Source organism: Mustela putorius, unplaced genomic scaffold, assembly GCF_011764305.1.
Source record: "Mustela putorius furo isolate JIRA1106 unplaced genomic scaffold, ASM1176430v1.1 tig00003853_pilon_pilon_pilon, whole genome shotgun sequence".
NCBI classification, from domain to species: domain Eukaryota; kingdom Metazoa; phylum Chordata; class Mammalia; order Carnivora; family Mustelidae; genus Mustela; species Mustela putorius.
The window spans coordinates 36,717,537-36,739,951 of record NW_025422005.1 but is presented as its reverse complement, the minus strand read 5'-3'; the positions used below and the strand labels follow the sequence as shown (position 1 = coordinate 36,739,951).

At 39.6% G+C, this 22,415-nt stretch overlaps 1 protein-coding gene and 1 pseudogene across 1 annotated transcript in view; one reads left to right on the top strand and one right to left on the bottom strand.

The window, feature by feature from the left end:
- Positions 1-22,415, bottom strand: part of LOC101672065 (cytochrome P450 4X1) — a 47,540-nt gene that overhangs the window by 12,129 nt on the left and 12,996 nt on the right. The window contains exons 5-8 of the mRNA XM_004740369.3: positions 20,907-21,034; positions 20,668-20,822; positions 5,972-6,078; positions 5,215-5,405 (exon numbers count right to left, since the gene is read on the bottom strand). Of these exons, the coding sequence (XP_004740426.2) occupies positions 5,215-5,405; positions 5,972-6,078; positions 20,668-20,822; positions 20,907-21,034 (581 nt within the window). The remainder of the gene's footprint in view (positions 1-5,214; positions 5,406-5,971; positions 6,079-20,667; positions 20,823-20,906; positions 21,035-22,415) is intronic.
- Positions 7,550-7,779, top strand: LOC123387336 (annotated as a pseudogene).

Genomic DNA, 22,415 nt, shown 5'->3' with positions numbered 1-22,415 from the left:
TTGATACGTTCACAGGTTGGATCGAGGCATACCCTACGGCTCGAGAAACAGCAGATGTAGTGGCTACAATACTCATCGAGCACATCATCATCCCGAGGTTTGGATTGCCCCGGACCCTCCAGTCAGACAACGGACCTGCCTTCATCTCCAGTGTAACCCAGCAGGTAGCGGAGAGCCTCAACATAACCTGGAAACTTCACATCCCATACCACCCACAGTCATCGGGTAAGGTAGAAAAGGCCAACGGGCTGCTGAAAGCCCAACTCACCAAACTTACCCTAGAGACCCGTCTTTCCTGGCCCACACTTCTGCCCCTGGCTCTCACCAGACTCCGAGCTACGCCCCGCGGGCCTTCGGGCTTAAGCCCATTCGAATTACTATACGGCCGGCCCTTGCTTATAAATCATAGCCTTCCGGCCATCTCCCCACCTCTTTTATCCTATTTACCTTATCTTACTCTCCTCCGAGCTCTCTTAAGGGCTCACGCTGACACTGTCATTCCAGCCCCTAGCGACCATGCTTCTGAAGGGGGTATACGAGATCTATCCCCTGGGGACCAGGTCCTCCTCAAAAGCTTGCGGCCAGACTCCTTACAAACTCCGTGGACTGGGCCTTATACAGTTGTCCTTACCACCCCAACTGCTGCAAAACTGTTGGGGCACTCTGCATGGGTACATATCAACAATCTCAAGCGGGCACCCACAGAGACTAATTGGACCTCCCAGATGGCAGGCCCCACCAAACTCCGCTTGGTTAGGGGCCCTTCTCATATTCCTTCGAATCCAGACAAGCCAGGCGGAATCATGTGAGTCTAGCTGCATGAGGGGTTCAGGTACTTCTCGCCATTTTTCAGCCTTTACTTATATGCCTGCAACCTGCTACCGGGGAAAGGAACCGACAACCTGTACGTATGACCAGAAAACCTATTGGGTCTCCGACCTTGTGACAGCCAAACGAGGTATTGCCCCCTGCAACATCTACCCCAGGTCTGGAAAAGTGTGCTGGACCTATCTGGGTCAGGTCGGCCTCTCCGATGGGGGCGGGGTCCAGGACCAGGCTAGCCGTGAGCACATTAAAACAGCAGTCAGGGACATGACTAAACGACTCCAACCCCCCAACGACCTGGTCTATAAGGGCATTAATCTCGGTAGCATCCAAAAATCCCCTACCACTGAACAACTGACAGTGGCCCTCCTGAACTCTAGTTACAGCCTATGGCGAAATGTGTCGAAAAACGGTGACAGTGACTGCTGGATCTGTTTCCCTTTTTCAACACGTTCTAATATTGTAGGGATACCCCTCCCTATGGATTGGCCACTCCCCAACTCCACGACCACAAATAGCACGGTTCATATTGGCCCCATTGGGGAAAACATACCTATTATTAATGTGTCCTCCCCCCTCACCACTGCAGCTGCCAACATCACTAACTCCTCCCTCCCGTATTGTACTCCCTCGGGAATATTTCTCTCTTGCCCTCAGGGAATCTATCGCTGTCTGACCACTAACGACTCCCTGGGCTGTATATTCATCCTATTATCTCCTTCTACCACCATTTACTCTGAATCCCAGCTGCTATCCATCCTATTCCCCCAACACCGTGAAGAAAGGGCCGTCTTCCTCCCATTCATAATAGGGGCAGGGGTAGCCATAGGGGTGGCAACTGGGACAGCAGGGATAGGAACCTCCATAGACTTTTATTACAAACTCTCCCAAGCTCTGAATGATGATATGGAACGGGTTGCTGACTCCCTCACAGCCCTACAGACCCAGGTCACCAGCCTGGCAGCCTTAGCTCTACAGAACCGACGGGCCTTAGACCTTCTGACCGCCGAAAAAGGGGGGACCTGCCTATTCTTAAATGAAGAATGTTGTTACTTTGTTAACCAATCAGGTATAGTTACTTCCAAGATCAAAGAACTCAGGGATCGGATCTAAGCACGGCGGCGAGACACGTCCTCTTGGGGCCTGGACCCCTACAACTGGGTAACCTGGCTGCTCCCTCTGGCGGGACCTGTATGCATAATCCTCCTTCTAATCTCAGTTGCTCCCTGTCTTTTCCGGTACTTGCAGGGTCGCCTACAAGAACTTGCCCGAGTATCTGTCAATCAACTCCTCCTCCAGCCCTACTCTCGCCTGCCCACTTCCGACTACCCTTATGAGGACGCCCCCTGTCAGCAGGAAGTAGCCAGAACCCAGTCAACGCCCCTGACACCATTATATTAAGCAAAAGGTCGGAATGTTGGGCTGGCAGGAAGGGCTACCAAAGATGGCGAAAATTCCCGCCACAAGACCTGAACTCGGACAGGAGAACAAAGGACCAAGATGGCGAAAGTTCCCGCCACACCACCTGAGCTCGGACAGGAGAACAAAGGACCAAGATGGCAAAAGTTCCCGCCACACCACCTGAGCTCAGACAGGAGAACAAAGGCCCAAGCAGGAACCTGAGACCCCCGCCCTGGGCTCCTGTGGACCAATGGGATCCCGATGAGCAGGAGGGATATCCAAATAAGGGAAACTTGCCAAAAGACCCCTGAGCTTTCCCCAAGACCCCTTAAAAGCCCCCTCCTCCCTGCCCTGGGCGCGACTTCCCCCACTCTGCTTTCCAGAGTTGCGGAACCTCGCCCGAGGGTGCCCACCTCCTCCCGGTGCAACTTTCTCGGCTCCCCTTCACCTGGGCCCTGAAACTTCACCGGAGAGAACCTTTAATAAACCTTGCCTTACACTCACTTTGCCTGGTGTTGTGTTTATCTCGTCGGAAAAACCTTACAGTACCCATTGTGAGTGAAAGGAAGCACTCACTAGCCATCCAGCTCAGAGGGCAAATCACCATAGGACCAACCCCTTTCTCCTCCTGGCTCCCTCCTGGGACCACTTTTGGAAGGGTCAGAAACAGAAGCTACTGGGTTGGGGAGGAACTGCTCAGTAAAATAAAGCCAACCACAAACCCCTCACCCATCACTGGCTTCCAGACCCAAAGAAATGCTGATCTGGGATGGAGGGAGAGGATACAAGTGGATATGAATTTGTACTTTTCATTATTCCACTGGACCAGACAGCTTCATTACTGAAATGAGACTGCTCTTTTGATGGGGACTCTATGAGATTCACTCAAGATTTCACCCCAGAGATGAAAAGAACTTGTCTCACACAAGGCTGAAATATCAGAGGGAGAAGAATGAAGTTTTTTTTTTTTTTTTTTAATCCTAGCCAATCAGCTAGTCATAAAATGACTGCATATATTCAGTATATTTGCTTTATTCTATTTCTGTTTGCTTTTCTGATTACTTATTTTGAATGCAGGCTCTGACCATTCAGCAGTGTGAAATTTTCATTTTGAGCTTTTTCCTCCTCAAGCTCAGAATAAAAAAGGTAATTCTGCTTAGTCTGGCACTTTGCATATTTTAGAAACACAATGTTGTCCATCTTAGCCCTGGTGCAAGAAGAAGAGAGGAATTAAAAAAAATTTTTTTTTAAGATTTTATTTATTTATTTGACAGAGATCACAAGTATGCAGAGAGGCAGGCAGAGAGAGAGGAAGGGAAGCAGGCTCCCTGCTGAGCAGAGAGCCCGACGCGGGGCTCGATCCCAGGACCTTGGGATCATGACCTGGGCCGAAGGCAGAGGCTTAACCCACTGAGCCACCCAGGTGCCCCAAAAAGAGGAATTTTAACCCAATGCCGAAACGGCTGACAAGTCAAATGGAGACGTTGAACAACTTGCCAGTTTTTTCAGAAATTTCTCCTTGCAATGTGGCTTTATTGTCTGTCTTAAAGAATTATAAATTTTCAGCATACTATGTACACATTTCATTAAATGTGAGTAGAGGGCCATATTATGGAATAAAAATTTATTTTATATAAAATTATTTTTCCTTCTCTCATTAAAATAAGTCATACTTAGTAGATCCTTTAGACTTTGTTTGCTCACCTGGCAAAGATTTCTTTATTGTTTTTACATTTCACATACGCCAGACAAGAATGAGAAAGGCCAATATTGGGGTTGTATACATATACACCCTAAACAGGTTAAATATCCAATTAATGTTAATCAATGAATAAAAAATGACTAATCAACACTATATTTTGTGCTATACAGATTAAACCTTTAGTTTATGGTAGGAAATAACTATTACTTCCTTATAAAAAGTAGGAGCTCTACCATAGCTATATAAATCCAAATTTTCCCTTGCAAATATTCTAACTGAGCTGACCTTTCCATTTGAAATATGGTGTATCCTCCCTACTCCTGGGGCTAGATAGTCCTTATGCTTTCTATCTTTCTGTCCCTTTGGCCATCAAAGCAATGGTAAGTGAAATATCTACCTAGGGTAAAGAATGTGTTTTGAATCAGAGATGTGTTTGTTTTTCTGTCAGACAGTGTGTCTCAAGGGCAAATCCATAACCTGGGCACTGTTTGAACAGCCAGATAATTTCAAAGTCTTTCAAAATGGTGTTGACATTTTCTACCTGGCTAACTCATCCTATAAGAGGCAGCTGGGGCATCAGTTCTCCCAAGAAGTCCCCTTGGGTCCCCAAAACCAGGTCAGGTGCCTGTCTTCTGATTTTCTATAGTAGCCAGCGCATCTCTCTCTCGCTACCCTTACCAGGTTATATGGCAATTATTCATACGGAGGGCGGTCTCCTGTCCCAGGGTGTAAGCTCATTGAGAGCAGGATCTACACCAAATGTGGCACATTTCTGAAGTGCCTCAGTACTTAGAATGTTCTCAGTCCATAATCACTGTACTTAACTACAGTGTGTATCCTTTAGTACTATGTTCAAAGTTTGAGCCAGTCCTGAGGAGTAAACAAGGAGATGGGAGGGAATGACTACAATAGGAGCTTAAATGATATGGGTGCTTGCTGGGGTCTCAGAGAGGAGACGCACCTGAGTCTTACCATTCAAACTCTGAATGCAAGTCTAGGGATCAATTCCCCTTTTCCAGCGTACCCAGCCAGGTGAAAGAAATGGGACATTACACACCGATTAGAAAAACAATGAAGCAGCTAACTTACGGATGAGTGAACTTCTTTGGCAAAGATAGAGGGATAATTTTGGTCTCTCTAGAAAACAGGCAGAATAGTAGCCTGCCTGTTCTGTTTCTACAGGCACATATCTTGAAGCACAATGGTCACCAAGGTACCAGAGGAGAGAATAAAGCAAAACGCATGGAGGGGAAGCAAGATGAAATGTTTAAGAATGCAGATCTTACCAGGTGATAGAAGACCCGTCCCCCAGGATGCCCCTGATCTCCTCCCGGCATCTCTCTTGATGCTCAGGGTTCAGAGCCAGGTAGTAGAGGAGCCAGGAAATGCTCCCTGCTGTGGTGTCGTGCCCTGCCAACATCAGTGTGTTCATCTCAGACCTTAGGTCAGTATCTGATAAGCTGTTGCCATTTTCAGCCTGGAAGGTATAGTAGAGAGATGTTTCTACAATGTCAGTTTATAGATATCTGCAGCCCCAACCAAGATAATGGCTTGGGGGGGGACCACTAGAGTTTCATACGAGAGTTTCAATTTTAAGTCAGTTCAACAAATACATAGTAGGAATCACACTTTGACCAGAGTAAAAAGGAGAACCAACATTAGATAAGGAAAGCAGGCCTTGCAAAGAGCTCCTTGATTCATCCTGCCAGATTTATGCAGATTCCCCAGCACCTCCTCCTCATCATTTTACCAACTTACGCTATGACCCATTTTCCTGTGCTTCCCTACACTGCCATGTATCTTTGCAGTAATCACCAAGTCCTGTCTAATTAGTAAAAAATGTAGTCTTGTCCGACTCCCTCTAGTGACAGAATTACAGACTTCTATCTTCACCTGAAACCGCATGGATCCAACCCATCAGTTCGAAAGTATTGTTAAATTTAGCTGATCAATTTTCCTCTTGTCTTCCCTCCACCTCACTTATCCATTCACCTGCACAATTAACTACATATATGAGCAGCCTCAGACATTTGAAAAATTTACCTGGGCAGAAAGTATAACATCCAGAAAATCCTGGTACTTCTGCTTCTGAGTACTACCATGCTTCTTTTCATCTTTCAGGAATTTCTTTCTATCCTGGATTAGGTTTTCTGGGACAGAATAACAATTCCCGATTAGCAAAGTGACAGCAAGGTTAAAGTAAAATTATTACAGAGCAAGCCATGGCCTACAAGTAGCTTCAAATCATACCTAATTTCCTGATCTCAGAATGGGTACATTGTATTTCAATAGATTTAATTTTTGCAGATGTTTGTTCTCCCATCAAATGACAAACTTTGATCAAAGAAACACAATACATTTGGAATAGTCTTTATACAAGTAGGCAGGCGATATAATAAAGATGGTCTCAAATGCAGGTGCAAATGGTCAAACATTCTTTTCTTTCTCAGTCTAATATCTCATTTTCATGGAAAAGTTATAAAATGAAATGGAAGACAGGCAAAGAAAAATTAGTTATACCTTCTGTATAACTGAAGGGGCTTAAAAGAGAACCCCACAGAAATACGAAACAGAATACTAAAACTGTAATTCAAGAAAACTTTCTGGAAGTGAAACAAAATTTAAATGTACACCTTAAGAGGCCAATCCTATCTTTGGAAAAGTTAGAACAGTTAGAAAAGTTAGAATAACCAATACCAATATATACCCTAGTAAAACTACTCAATATTGAAGACAGAGAAAAGAAAATCCTCAGAGACTCCAAACAAAAAGACCAAATGACTTCCAAGGGTAAGAAAATTAAGGCAGCATCATACTCCTCAAGAACAATAAAGAAATCAAAGCAAGATTAGAGCATTTTCAGGATGCCTGGGTGGCTCAGTTAGTTAAGTGTCTGACTCTTGATTTTTTTTTTTGTTTGTTTGTTTGTTTCTAAAGATTTTTATTTATTTATTTGACAGACAGAGATCACAAGTAGGCAGAGAGGCAGGCAGAGAGAGAGGGAGGGGGAAGCAGGCTCCCTGCTAAGCAGAGAGCCCGATGTGGGGCCCGATCCCAGGACCCTGGGATCATGACCTGAGCCGAAGGCAGAGGCTTTAACCCACTGAGCCACCCAGGTGTCCCATGACTCTTGATTTTGGCTCAGGTCTTGATCTCAAGGTTGTGAGTTCAAACCCTGCATTGGGAAAAGATTAGAGCATTTTCAAGAAACTCAAGGAAACAAAGTAGTAGTAAATATTTTATATCTAGGAAAACTGTCATTCAAGCAAGTATGAAGTCTACCAAAGAACAGGTATAAACTTCCATGAACTCAGACAATACTATGCTCATGAGCCCATCCTGAGGTATCTAGTGACTGAGCTTCATCCAACCATGAGATGACTAGGAAAACTTCATTAAAGAACTGAGGCATGCAATTCATAGATGGAATTCTAAATCTCAGACTAAAATAAGCATTGGCACATGGACAGAAGAATATCACATAAACACTAAGAGTGAAAATAATTCAACTAAAAATAGGAGAAGGGAGGGAGAAAGGGGAAAGTAGAATAACCACTAATTGTTGGGGGCCTTGCACATTTGATCTTTTTTCCCTCTGGACCTGAGGCCTCTGCTGCAACCATGTTACTCCAGATCCTCAGTCAGACCAAGAAGCATCTGAGCTTGATTCTCGTCCTTATATTTATTGGAGTGGGAGGCACTGGAGATTCACTTGGCGTTGCTCAATCCAGATGTCAGTGGGGATAAGAATATTCCAGATCTTGAAAAAATTGGACCCCCATGATTAATACACGTTTGGCTCAGTGAATGTAGATCACAGCAAACTGAAGAAAGAAGATGCAGACTTCTAAATGAAGTGTTTCAATATAAAGCTGTTCAGAATGAAAGCCTTCCAGAAGCCATTCTCACAATTTTCCACTTATCCAAGAAGTATTTCTCCTCTAAACGCGTGAAATCGCATTGGGGTATTGTGCTGGGGTTTACACAGATTAATACATCTCTGAAGTTCGAAAAAAAAAAAAAGAACACTAATAATTGTATAGGTAATAAATGAAAATAAAAGGGAATTACTAAAAGCTGACAAACCATCAACGAACCCGACACAAACGACAAATACTGTATGATAGAATACGCAGTCAAATTTGTAGATGAAGAAAGTGGAATGGTGGTTTCCAGGGCCCGAGAAAAGAGTATAAAGAGGGATTGCCATTTACTATATATGGAATTTCAATTTTGCAAGGTGAAATGAGTTCTGGAGATGGATGGTGGTGGTGATGGCACAATAATGTGAATATAATTATTAGCACTAATCTGTATACTTTAAAAAGATTCAGATGGTAAATGTTACCTGTATTTACCATAGTAAAAACGACAAGCCAGACGGCAAAAGTGTAAATAAGGCAAAGAAGAAGGATTTATAGAAGGACTAAACACTAGGGTAGCCAGAGGAAAAAATATACTTTCTTAAATATCACAAGATATATTTTAAAAGAGCAAAGAAGACATACCACATAGAGAAAGGAACACAGTGTACTGAGTTGAATAATGTCCCCCCAAAATTCATGTTCACCCAGAACCAGTGAATGGTGATTTGTTCAGGAAGCCTTTGGGAAATGAATACATACAGTAACTATAATATAATACACATAGTAAATCATAAAAATACGACAGTGTTGAGTCCGAACATGTCAGGCATTTCAACAAATAAGAATGGGAATGACTTGTTTACTACAGTAAACATGTTTTCAAATTGACTCATAAAGCAAAACAGAGCTATGTGCTACATCTAAGAAAAACACATAAAACAAAGCAGTTGAAGATATCTACAAATAAAGGGATGGACGAGGATATACCGGAAATGAAAGTAGTAAGAAAATTGGGGCTGCAATCCTGATATCAAACAAAATAGAATTTGAACAAAAACTCACTAGAAAAGAGGCCAGTTTTTATTATTTATTTATTTTATTTAAGATTTTATTTATTTATTTGTCAGAGAGAGAGAGAGAGAGCACAAGCAGACAGAGCAGCAGGCAGAGGGAGAAGCAGGCTCCCTGCTGAGAAAGGAGCCTGATGTGGAACTGCATCCTAGGACCCTGGGATCATGACCTCAGCCGAAGGCAGATACTTGACTGACTGAGCCACCCAGGCATTCCATGAAGGTCAGTTTTTAATGTTAAAAGTCAGGATATCATAGGGCACCTGACTGGGTTGGTTGGTAGAGCATGTGACTCTTGATTTCAGGGTTATTAGTTTGAGCCCCACATTGGGTGTAGAGATTACTTAAAAATTCAATCTTAAAAAAACTCATGATATCACAATAATATTTATGAACATATAAATACACCAAATAACACAGCAGTGCCTATTTAAAGCAGAAACTATAGGAAATGCAAGGAAAAGTAGGTAGAATCACACTAATAATAGGAGTCTTCAATATACCACTCCCAGTACAGGATAGGTCAAGTGGACAAAAATAAGATACAGAAGATCTAAACAAAATAATAAGGCAGAATATATGGGTGAAAATATCAGACAAATACTCAATAATAGAGAATTTATCTTCTTCATAAAAGTGCATGGAACATTTATGGAACTTGATCATATTAGACCAAGGAAAACATTAGTAAGTTCTGTAAAATGGAAATACTACAGATAATACTTTCTAATTGCAATACAATAAACTTAGAAATTTTAAAAAAATAAAAAAAAGACAGCTTTTCACCTAGAAATTTATAAATCATCTATTAAACACTTATTGAGTAAAAGGGATATAAAAATTGAAATTAAAGAATTTCTGAAAAAAAAAGATAAAAATCATTACTTATCAAAATACATGAGATATAATCAATAAACAAAAGAAAATTCATAGCCTTAAACACACACAGCAATCAGAAATATAAAAAGCCATTCTAAAACTCTATGGAATCTCAAGGGACTGCAGAGTCAAAACCATCCCGAAAAAGAACAAAACTTGAAGGACTCACATTTCTTCCTAATTTCAAAACTTACTACAAAGCTATGGTAATCAAAAGAGTGTGGTATCAACATAAAGATAGACATATACTATACAAGAATGGAATACAGAGCCCAGAAATAAAGCCTCACATATATGGTCAAATAATTTTCGACAAGGATACCAAAACCATTCAATAGGGTAAAGAACAGTCTTTTCAACAAATGTTTCTGGGAAAACTGGATATTTACATACAAAAGAATGAAGTTAGACCTTAGCTAATACCATATTTGAAAATTAACTCAGAATAGATCAAGGACCTAATTATGAGACCTCAAACAATAAAATTCTTCAAAAATTTTTTTTTTTATTTGACAGACAGAGATCACAAGGAGGCGGAGAGGCAGGCAGAGAGAGGGAGAGGAGGAAGTAGGCTCCCCACTGAGCAGAGAGCCTGATGTGGGGCTTGATCCCAGGACCCTGGGATCATGACCTGAGCCAAAGGAAGAGGCTTAACCCAGTGAGCCACCCAGGTGCCCCTCAAACAATAAAATTCTTTAAAGAAAAATAGGACTGGGGTGCCTGGGTGGCTCAGTGGGTTAAGCCTCTGCCTTAGGCTCAAGTTATGGTCTCAGGGTCCTGGGATGGAGCCCCGCATCGGGCTCTCTGCTGAGCAGGGAGCCTGCTTCCCTTCCTCTCTCTCTCTGCCTGCCTCTCTGCCTACTTGTGATCTCTGTCTGTCAAATAATTAAATAAAATCTTAAAAAAAAAAAGAAAAATAGGGTTAAAAGCCACAAGATTGAGGGCACCAGAGTTGCTCAGTTGTTAAGTGTCTGCTTTTGGCTCGGGTCATGGTCCCAGGGTCCTGGGATCGAGTCATCAGGCTCCCTGCTTGGCAGGAAGCCTGCTTCTCTTGCTCCCACTCCCCCTGCTTGTGTTCCCTCTCTTGCGGTGTCTTTCTCTGTCAAACAAATAAATAAAATCTTTAAAATCTGAATTTAGTAAGAATTTCTTGCACTGACACCCAAGACAGAGGTAACACAAGAAAAGGCAGGCAAATTATGACTTCATGAAAATTTAAAAACAGTATCCATAGAGTAAAAGGGCAACCCACAGAATGAGAGAAAATATTTGCGAATTTTCTGCCTGAAAAGGGATTCATATCCAGAATATATGAAGAACTCCTAGAATACAACACCAAAAATACCTGATTCAAAAATGGGTAAAGGACTTAAGAGGACATTTCTCCAAAGAAGACGTATGAATGGCTAATTAGCACATGAACAGAAAAGATGTTCAACATCACTAATTATTAGGGAAATGCAAATCAAAACTACAATAAGATACCACCTCGGACTTATTAGGATTGCTACTATCAAAAACCCCAGAAAACAAGTGTTGGCAAGAATTTGGAGAAAACAGAACCTCTTGCATGCTATCGGTGTGAATGCAAAATGCTACCATTGCTGTGGAAAACAATATGGCAGCTCCTCAAACAATAAAAAAATAGAATTATCACATGATCCAGCAATTCCATGTCTGAATATACCCTCAAAAGAAATGAAAGCAGAGTCTTGAAGAGTTATTTGTACACGCATGTTTCTAATAGCATTATTCAGAAAAGCTAAAATATGGAAGCAACCCAAGTGCCCATTGATGGATGAATGCATAAACAAACTGTGATGGAATATGCATAGAATGGAATATTTTCAGTCTTAAAAAAGTAGGAAATTCTGACATATGCTACAGCATGGATAAACCTTGAGGACATGCTAAGCAAAATAAGCCAGTTACAAAAAGATGAATACCCATAGATTCCATTTATAGGATACTCAGAATAGCCCAAATCATAAAGACAAAAGTACAATGGTGATTGTGAGGGACTGAGGGGAGGGGAGAATAGAGAGTTACTGTTTAACTGGTATAGAATTATAGTTTTACAAGACAAATAGGTTTATGGGGATCGATGGTGATGGCTGTACAACAGTGGAAGTGTATTTAATACCACCAAACTGTACATCTAAAATATGGTTGGGGCATCTGAGTGGCTCAGTCAGTTAAGCGTCTGCCTTTGGCTCAGGTCATGATCCCAGGGTCCTGGGACTGAGCCCACACTGGGCTCTCTGCTTAGTGGGGAGCCTGCTTTTCCCTCTGCCTCTCCCTGCCACTCTGCCTGCCTGTGCTCTCTCTCTGTCAAAAAAATAAAAGAACAAAATCTTTTAAAAAATAAAAAATGATTAAAAAATAAAATATGGTTAAGATGGTAAAGTTTACCTTTTGTGTATTTTAGCACAATAAAAAAAGAAAAAACAGACAAATACACACACAAATAGATTAACAAAGCAAATAAAAAATAGGAAAAGAATGAAAGAATAAAATACAGTAGTCCTCTCTTACCTGCAGAGATATATACCAAAACCACCAATGGATACCTGAAGCCACAGATAATACCAAGCCCTATATGTTTTTTTTTCTTATATATACATACTTATGATAAAGTTTAACTTATAAATTAGGCACAGTAAGAGATTAGCAATGACAACAAAAAATAAAACAATTATAAAAATATGTCGTAATAAAATTTATGTGAATAAGTTCTCTTGCTCTTTTTCAAAAGTACTCATTGTACTATCACCCTCCTTCTTGTGATGATGTGAGATGATAAAATAGCTATGTGATGAGATGAAGTGAAGGGAAAGATACAAGCAATGTGACATAGAGTTAGGTTACTACTGACTTTCTGATGAGACATCAGAAGGATCATCTGCTTCTGGACCACAATTGCCCATGGGTAACTGAAATCATGGAAAGCAAAACCATGGATGAGGGAGAACTACTGCAAATATATCAAATCCTAATTTAAAACTAGAAAAAGAATACCAAAATAAACCAACAGAGAGTACAAAAAATAAAGAAAATAGCAAAGTTAGTTTGGTAGAGAACAGAAAAACAGTAGACCAAATTAATAAATCAAAATTTTGGCTCTTCTTGGGGCGCCTGGGTGGCTCAGTGGGTTAAGCCGCTGCCTTCGGCTCAGGTCATGATCTCAGGGTCCTGGGATTGAGTCCCACATCAGGCTCTCTGCTCAGCAGGGTGCCTGCTTCCTCCTCTCTCTCTGCCTGCCTCTCTGCCTACTTGTGATCTCTCTCTGTCAAATAAATAAATAAAATCTAAAAAAAAAAAAAATTTTGGCTCTTCCAAAAAAATCCATAACAGGCACACACTAGCTAATTTAATCAGGAAAAGAGGGAGAATGCACAAATATATGAAGTAAGAAATGACAAAGGGAAACTAACTATTAATACAGAGAGATTTTTAAAATTTTAAATTGTTTATTTTTTTTTAAAGTGGTCTCTACACCAGATGGGGCTTGAAATTCCAATTCTGAGATCAAGAGTTGGGTGTCAGTCAGGAGCTCCCAGAGAAATTATTTTTTAAAGATCAGAGAAATTTTTTTTTAGCATAATGAGATTAGTATTTCTCTCCAAATAAATTTTAAAACCTAGCTGAAACAGAAAATTCAGTATACCTGAGTTGAACCCAGTAGAGAGAGAAAACTTAGACTAATTTCCATAGAAGAAATAGAGAAGATCATCAAGGAATGGTCCCCACCAGAAAAATGAAAAACAAAGAACCAAAGAGAAGAAGAAGAGAAAGGAATGGAATTAGTATATGAAACAACAAACAACTGAGAACTTTCCAAAATTAATGATAGACACCAAATCACAGGTACGAGAGACGCATAGAACACTAAGTAGGAAAACATCAAAAAATCTACACCGAAAAGTCAATATGCACATTTTATTTAAACTACAGAAGATCAAAGACAAAAAGAAAATCTCAAAAGAAATCATGGGGAGAAAACACTTTACCTATAGCAAGGCAGTGATAAAAATTACACTCGACTTTTCTTCAGAAACCAGGCAAAGAAGAGAGTAGAATAAAATATTTAAAGTGTTAAAAGGAAAAACCCATCAGCCTTGAATTCTTCCAAATTATCCTTAAAAATGAAAGAGAAATAAAGACTTTCTCAGACAAAAATTGAGGAAATTTGTCACCATTAAACCTGCTTTGCAAAATAAGTGAGAAGCTCTGATCTACATAGAGAAAGAAAAACATTAAGGAAAGAATAAATGAAGATAAAATAAAACTTTTTGTTTACCTACTTTTAATTGACCTAACAGATAACAATCTGTTTAAACTAATAATAACAACAATGTATTCAGTTTTATAGCTTTTGGGGAAGTAAAATAAATTACAGCAATGTTATAAGGGATGGGGAAAAATTGGAAGTTGGGAATATCGTGTTATAAGGTACTTGCAAGTATTATTTGAAAGTGGGCTTGGATTAGTTCTAAATACATATTACACACTCAAGGACAACCACTAAACAAGGTTAAAAAAAAAGTAAAATGTATCTGCTAAGAGAGGAGAAAAACGTAATCATATAAAATACACAATTAAAACCAGACAAGGTTGGGGCATCTGGGTGGCTCAGTTGGCTAAGCGACTGCCTGGGATTGAGCCCCTCATTGGGCTCCCTGCTCCTCAGGGAGCCTGTTTCTCCCTCTTCCTTTGCCTGCTACTCCCCCTGCTTGTGGTTTCTTTCTCTCTCTGTCAAATAAATAAATAAAATCTTGAAAAAAAAAAAAAGATAAGGCAGAAAAAGAGTGGAAGACCAAAAAGGAAAAGGAAAAAAAAAGAATAATAAGAAGTAACAAATATAGTGACTATATATACAAATATATCAAGAGGTGATTAAATACATCAATTAAAAAACAGATGGATTAAAAAAAACAATTATATGTTGTCTAAAAGAATCCATGTTAAAATACCAAGATACATATAGATTAAGAGAAAAGGAATAGAGTAAGATATGCCATGCTGGAGTAGCTATATTAACTTCAGATAGAACAGATTTTAAGGCAAGGAAAAATATTAGGGAAAAAATTATTAGGAATAAAAAAGGCATTACATAATTATAAAGGGGTCAATTCTCCAAAAAGACAACAATCTTTAATGTGAAAGCACCCAGGGGCGCCTGGGTGGCTCAGTGGGTTGGGCCTCTGCCTTCAGCTCAGGTCATGATCCCAGGTGCTGGGATCGAGTCCCCCATCGGGCTCCCTGCTCAGCCAGGGGCCTGCTTCCTCCTCTCTTTCTGCCTGACTCTCTGCCTACTTGTGATCGCTGTCTGTCAAATAAATAAATAAAATCTTAAAAAAAAAAAAGAATTAAAAAAAAATGTGAAAGCACCTGGGTGCCTGGGTGGCTCCATCGGTTAAGCATCTGCCTTTGACTCAGGTCAGGATCCTAGGGTCCTGGTATGGAGCTCCACATCAGTCCTGCATCAGGCTCTCTGCTCTGAGGGGAGCCTGCTTCTCCTTCTGCCTCTCTCTGTGTGTCTCTAATGAATAAATAAATACGATCTTTTTAAAAAAAATGTGAATGCACTGAGCAACAGAGTGTCAAACATGTAAGGCAAAAAATAATAGGACTCCAAGGAGAAACAGATGAATCTACTCTTATAGTTGGAGACTTCAACACTCCCCTGTCAGTAATGGACAGATCCAATAGTCAGAAAATCAGCAAGGACATAGTTGAACTGAACAATATCTTCAGTCAACTGGATCTATTTCACTTCTATAGAACACATCATCCAACAACAGCAGAATACACTTCCTTTACAAGCTAACAGAGAACATTCTCCAAGATAGACCACATTTGGTCCATAAAACACACCCTAAATTTTAAAAGAACATAAATCATATCAGTGTGCTCTCAGACCACAATGGAGTAGAAATCAATAACAGAATGGTAGTTGGGAAACTCCAAAATAGTTATTGAGTAAACCACAGATTACTAAATAACACATGGGCCAAAGAAATATCAAGGGAAAAATTTTAAAATATTTTGAACTAAATGAAAATTAAAATACAACTAATCAAAATTATGCAATACAGTGAAGGCAGTACTTAGAGGGAACTTTATTTTTCTATTTTTTTAATTAACATAAAATGTATTATTTGTTTCAGGGGCACAGGTCTGTGAATTCATCATAGAGGGAACTTTATAACTTTGAATTAATATATTAGAAAAGAAGAAAGATCTAAAATCAGCAATATAATCTTATCCCTTAGGAAACTAAAAAGAGAACACATTAAATCCAAAGTAAATTAAAAAAAAGGAAATAAAAATTAGAACAGAAATCAGTGAAACTGAAAATAGGAAATCAAGGGATAAAATCAATGAACCAAAAATTGGTTCTTTGAAAAGATGGATAAAATTGATAAATCTCTAGCCAGGTTAACCAAGAAAAAAAAAGAGAGGACACGAATTATTAATATCAGAAATAAAAAGGGGACATCAGTACTGATTCTATGGGCATTAAAAAAGATAATAAAGGAATATTATAAACAAGCGTATGCCCATAAATTTGATAACCAACATGAAATGGACTGAATTCTTGAAAGACATAATCTACCAAAACTCAACAAGAGAAATAGATAATCTAAATAGGCCTATATCTATTAAAGAAATTAAATCAATCATTAATAGCCTTCCCAAAACAGGAAGGACCAGGTCTAAATGACTTCACTGGTTTATTTTATCAAATATTTAAGGAAGAAATCATACTAATTCTTTACAATCTCTTCCAGAAAATAGCAGAGGAATACTCTCTAATTCAGTGTATGAGGCCAGTCGTTATCCTAATATCAAAACCAGACAAAGACATTACAAGAAAGGAAAACTACAAACCAGTATCTCTCATGAAATAGATGCTAAAATCCTCAACGAAATATTAGCCAATTGAATCCAACAATGCATAGAAGGAATTATACACCATGACCAAGTGGGATTTATTCCAGATATGCAAGTCTGGTTCCACATTCAAAAATCAATTAATGTTATCTATCACATCAATAAGTTAAAGAGGAACAATCATAGGACCATCACAAAAGATGCAGAAAAAAAGATCTAACACAATCTAACACCCGTCTATGATTTAAAAAAACAAACACCTCTCAGAAAACTAGGAATAGAGGGGTATACATATCCTAATATATTTTTCAAAACCCATAGAGTGTGCAAATATAAATAGTGAACACTAATGTAAACTACGGATTTCACCAGGAAGGGAGAAAGCATATGAGAATTTTCTGTACTTTCTGCTTGATTTTCCTGTAAACCTAGAACTCTCTGAAAAATAGCTTGTTAATTTTTAAATTTATTTTAGGAGAGAGAGAGAGAGAGTGTGTGTGTGAGCATGGGGTAGAGGAGCTGAGAGAGGGGGAAAGAGAATCTCAGGCAGACTCCATCCTGAGTGGGGAGCCCTAAGCAGGGCTCGATCTCATGACCCTGAAATCACAACCTGAGCCAAAACCAATAGTTGGACATTTAACTGACTGTGCCACCCAGGCATCCCTAGTTTGTTTAAAAATAAATAAATAAATAAATAAAAGAAGAAGAAACAACACCACAAAAAAACAACATACTACAAAGTCTTTTTAAGTAAATCATTGTGATTCAGTACATAAACAAATAGACCAATGGAATAGAAAAGAAAGTCCAGAAATAAGCTCAAGGACATATCTCAATTTAGTATCTGATAAAGGAAGTTATCTCAAATCACTGGAAAAGATGGAGCTTTCAAATTAAATTAAATTGGGGGGAGTGGGTTTGGGAGAAGGGGGTGGTATTATGGACATTGGGGAGGGTATGTGTTTTGGTGAGTGCTGTGAAGTGTGTAAACCTGGTGATTCACAGACCTGTACCCCTGGGGATAAAAATATATGTTTATAAAAAATAATATTAAAAAAATAAAAATAAAATAAAATATTATGTAAAATATGAAAAAAAATAAAATAAATTTTTAATTGAAGTATTATTACATTATTATATTAGTTTCAGGTGTACAATATAATGATTCAGCAATCCTACATATTGCTCAGTGTTTATCATGATGAGTAAGTATACTCTTAATCCCTTTTATCTACTTCATCCGTCCCTTTATCCACTTGTCCTCTGGCAAATACCAGTTTGTTCTCCATATTTAGGAGCCTGATTTTTTGTCTCTTTTTTCTTTGTTTGTTCATTTGTTTTGTTTCTTAAATCAAAACATCTGAGCGCGAGGTCATATGGGTATTTGTCTTTGTCTGACTTGACTTCCATAATGCCCTCTAGGTATGGACGCATGTTGTTGCAGAGGGCAAGATCTCAATATTTTTATGGCTGGGTAATATTCCGTGGGAGATATATATATTTATTGATACACATATCACAGAAAAGATGGAACTTTTTAATATATGGCGTTAGGACAACTGGATAACTATTTGGAAAAGTTAGATCAACACTTCAAACCATACATAAGAATAAACTGTAAAGGGATCAGAGATCTAAATGCAAAAAGAACAAAATCACACAAGCACTCGAAGAAAAGCATGGATGAACGTCTCTACAGTTTGGGTATAAGGCAGTGGGTCTAAGCTGCAGATTATTTTAAAAAACGTTTTATTATAGTTTTTTACTTTTTGAGAGAGACAGAGAGGGTGAGAGCGAGCACAAGCGGGGGTGGGGGAAGTGGGAGGGTAGAGGAAGAGAATCTTAAGCAGGTTCCACACCCAGCGCAGAGCCCAACATAGGGCTCAATTTCACGACCCTGAGATCATGACCTGAGCCAAAATCAAGAGTTGGGTGCTTAACTAACTCAGTCACTCTGGCAGCCCAACTGCAGATAATTTTGATCCCAGGGGACATTGAGCGATGTCTGGAGACATTTTCAGTTGCCACAACTATCAGAGTCCTACTGGCACTGAGAGGGTAGATATCAGGGATGCAGCTAGAAGTCCTACACCGCACAGAACAGCTCCCCATATAATAAAGACATACCTAGCCCAAACTGTCATTAGAGCAAGGGCTGAGATAACCTAGAACAAGGGAAGGCTAGTGACTACTACTTAAAATCCAGATGCAATAAAAAAAAATAAATTTAACAACAAAAAAATAAGAATTTTGAAAAGGTTTTATTTTGAACAAATTTAACATTTTCCCCCAATACTCTGCATTTTGTTTTTTCATCGTAATTATGTAACATAAAGAAATAGTAAAGAATTTTTTCACCAAGCCCTTCATAGGTGTTCCCAGATCCACTCTAATGAGCCATACAAATTTAGAATATTCTGTTGGGCCACAATGTGGACAAGTTTGGAACTACTGCTATATATAATGTTCATCTGTGTCTTAAACTGTTTTTTTTTTTAAGATTTTATTTATTTATTTGACAGACAGAGATCACAAGTAGGCAGAGAGGCAGGCAGAGAGAGAGGAGGAAGCAGGCCTGCTACTGAGCAGAGAGCCCAATGCAGGGCTCGATCCCAGGACCCTGAGATCATGACCTGAGCTAAAGGCAGAGGCTTTAACCCACTGAGCCACCCAGGCACCCCTGTGTCTTAAATTGTTAACCTAACCTGCTTTCCTGAGTGTCCTCCTCATAATATCTACATTCCTGTGTATCTATGTTTGTGTAGCTGTGCATGTGTTGGTGTGTCTTGTAAATTTCTTTGAGGCATATATGTTTGCTAAAGTAACTACATTTTATGTTTAACATTTATTCAGTGTGAGGCAATGGTCTAAGTGCTTTATGTATGTTAACATATTTAATCATCACCACAAACCTAGGAGATAGGTTGCCTTTTATCCTCATTTTACAGATGACACTGAGACAAAGCAGTAAGTAAACTTGCCCAAAGTCACACTGCCACTAAGTCGTGGAGCCAAGGAAGGATTCATTAACTTCTTGATAAATACTCTCTATTATGGTGTTGATGAAAAATAATGTTGAATTGCTTAAAAAGCTGAATCTTTTGGGGTGCCTGGGGGCCCCAGATGGTTAAGTGTCTGCCTTTGGCTCAAGTCATGATCTCCAGGGTCCTGGGATCGAGCCCTGCATTGGGCTCCTGGTTCAGTGGGAGGCCTCCTTCTCCCTCTCTCTCTCTGCCTCTCCCCTTGCTTGTGCTCTCTCTGTCTCTCTGTCTCTAATATGAATAAATCTTGAAAAAAAAGGCTTAATCTATTTCAACTTTTATGTATAAGTCTTGCCAAAACCATTTTTGAATGGAGCTTTTTTTTTTTTTTTAAACGATTTTATTTTAAGTAACCTCTATGCCCAACATGGGGCTTGAACTTAAAACCCAGAGATCAAGAGTCACATGCTCTACTGACGGAGCCAGCCAGGCACGCCAAATGGAGCTTCTTTTATTTATTTATTTTTTATTATAGTAAGAACACTTAACATGAGATCTGCCCACTTAGCAAACTTTTACATGCCCAATACAGTACTGTTAACTTACAGGCAGATCTCTAGAAATTATTCATCTTGTGTAATTGAAACTCTATGCCCACCAAACCCAATCTCCCCCTTCTTTTGAATGCATGTCCATGCTCACTCTGCTCCCGTATTCATTCCTATGTTGCTTGAGTGTTTTTGGTGTGTTCTTACTCCTGCAAACATTGCACAAAAAGCCATATGCCCTGTATGCTTTGGGATATTAAATGTCCCCTTGTTATATCTGTATTAATAACAATTGTACATAATGAACACGGTATAGAAAACTTCTAACAGAACCACTACTATGGATCGAGTAAGATCTTCTAAAGCAGCACTGTCCCTATAAAAGCTCCATTAAGAACAAGAATGTTTTCTTTTTTCACACTGAGACCTATTCCTCTAGACAGATACAAAGCAATTATGACAGTGTATAGACTTGGGCCACCCAAATGCAAGAAATACCTGTGTATTGATGTAGAATTTTGGCCATCTCTTGTAAGCGGTGGCCCTGAGGGCTGAACTTGAAAATGATGTCGTCGTGATGTAAGAAACTGTATAAGCGGTAAAAGGTGATTTTGTTGGCTTCAAACATTGTTTTAACATAAAGATCATGGGTGCTAGAAGAGAAAGCAGGGATAATATGTCAATGAATGACTTAGATGATGGCGGACAGGTGTCTTTTTTGCTTTGCTGTCACTGACCTGCTTATCTGGCAGTTGGTCTCCTGGCTGAAAGCACATTTCATAAGTATGTCCAGGGTCATCAAGCTGATATGCTCATAGACCTCTACAACTGTGTCCTGAGAGCTGCAAATCTTCTCCCACTTACCCTGGCACAGGAAGTCAAGATCAAGGACATCATCATCATCATCAAACTGCCTTTATCCAAAGGCTCCTCCCTGATCCTAATCTTAGGATGTACGGTAGAGTGCTGGCCTAGGAGGAGCCAGAGGTCAAATAGGTAAATTAAGCAAGTGCTTACTTGGCATGAGGAAAGAAAAACTGCACCCAGCTGGGAGAGAAGGAGCATGGAGCAAACCAGGTCTGGTAAATGGCTGAGTTAAGTATCTTTGACCTTTCAGTTATTACCATAACGGCATTAAAGAAGATCGGAGTCCTAGGAAAACAGACCTATAATTACAAAGGATTTTCCCAGGGCTTCCTCCGTCTTCAGTCCCCAAATTGCTAGACACTCTAGCCCACCATCACTACTGCCAACCACCATAGCCACACTTAAACTTGGAACACTGTAAAAAACATTTTCAATTCAGGGGCACCTGGGTCGCTGAATTGGTTAAGTGTGTGACATGATTTCGGCTCAGGTCATGATCTCAGGTTTATGAGATCAAGCCCCACTTAAGATTCTCTCTCTCCCTCTGATCCTCCCACCCTCTTTCTAAAACAAAACAAAACAAAAACCCAAACTGAAAAACCAAACACATTTCTTTCTTTTTTTTTTTTTTTTTGCCCCTTGACTCAGGTTGGTTTTAGTTTTAAATTTTTTATTATGTTCAGTTAGTCAACATATAGTTTTTGATGTAGTGTTCAACAATTCAGTAGTTGTGTATAACAACCAGTGCTCATCAGCACATGTGCCCTTCTTAATACCTAATACCCAGTCACCCCACCCCCCGGTTCTGTAACCCTCAATTTGTTTCCTGGAGTCCAGAGTCTCTCACGGTTTGTCTCCATCTCTGATTTCTTCCCATTTTCAGTTTTCCCTCCCTATGGTCCTCTCCACTATTCCTTATGTTCCACATATGAGTGAAACCATATGATATTTGTTTTTCTCTGTTTGGCTTCTTTCACTTAGCATAATCCCCTCTAGTTCCAACCATGTTGATGCAAATGGTAGATATTCATCCTTTCTGATGGCTGAGTAATTTTCCATTGTGTGTGTAAATTATATGAATGGATCTTCTTTATCCATTTTCAATTCAGAAGTGGGGGACAGAGAGAAGCCATGAAAGGAACAGCTTTGGGGAGTGACTTCCAGTCCAGTGCTGCCTCTGTCCACTTCTTTCCCCAAGTGACCTACTCACATGACACGAGATGTTTTGTGGCTGAAACTGCCATAAATTTCCCTGTTGAAAATGTATTTGTCATCATAAGCATTCTTTGTGTAAAACACAAATAAATCTGAATGGTTAAAGTGAACTCAACCTACATTTGTTGAGCACCTATGCCATTGCTCAGGACTGTTATGCATTT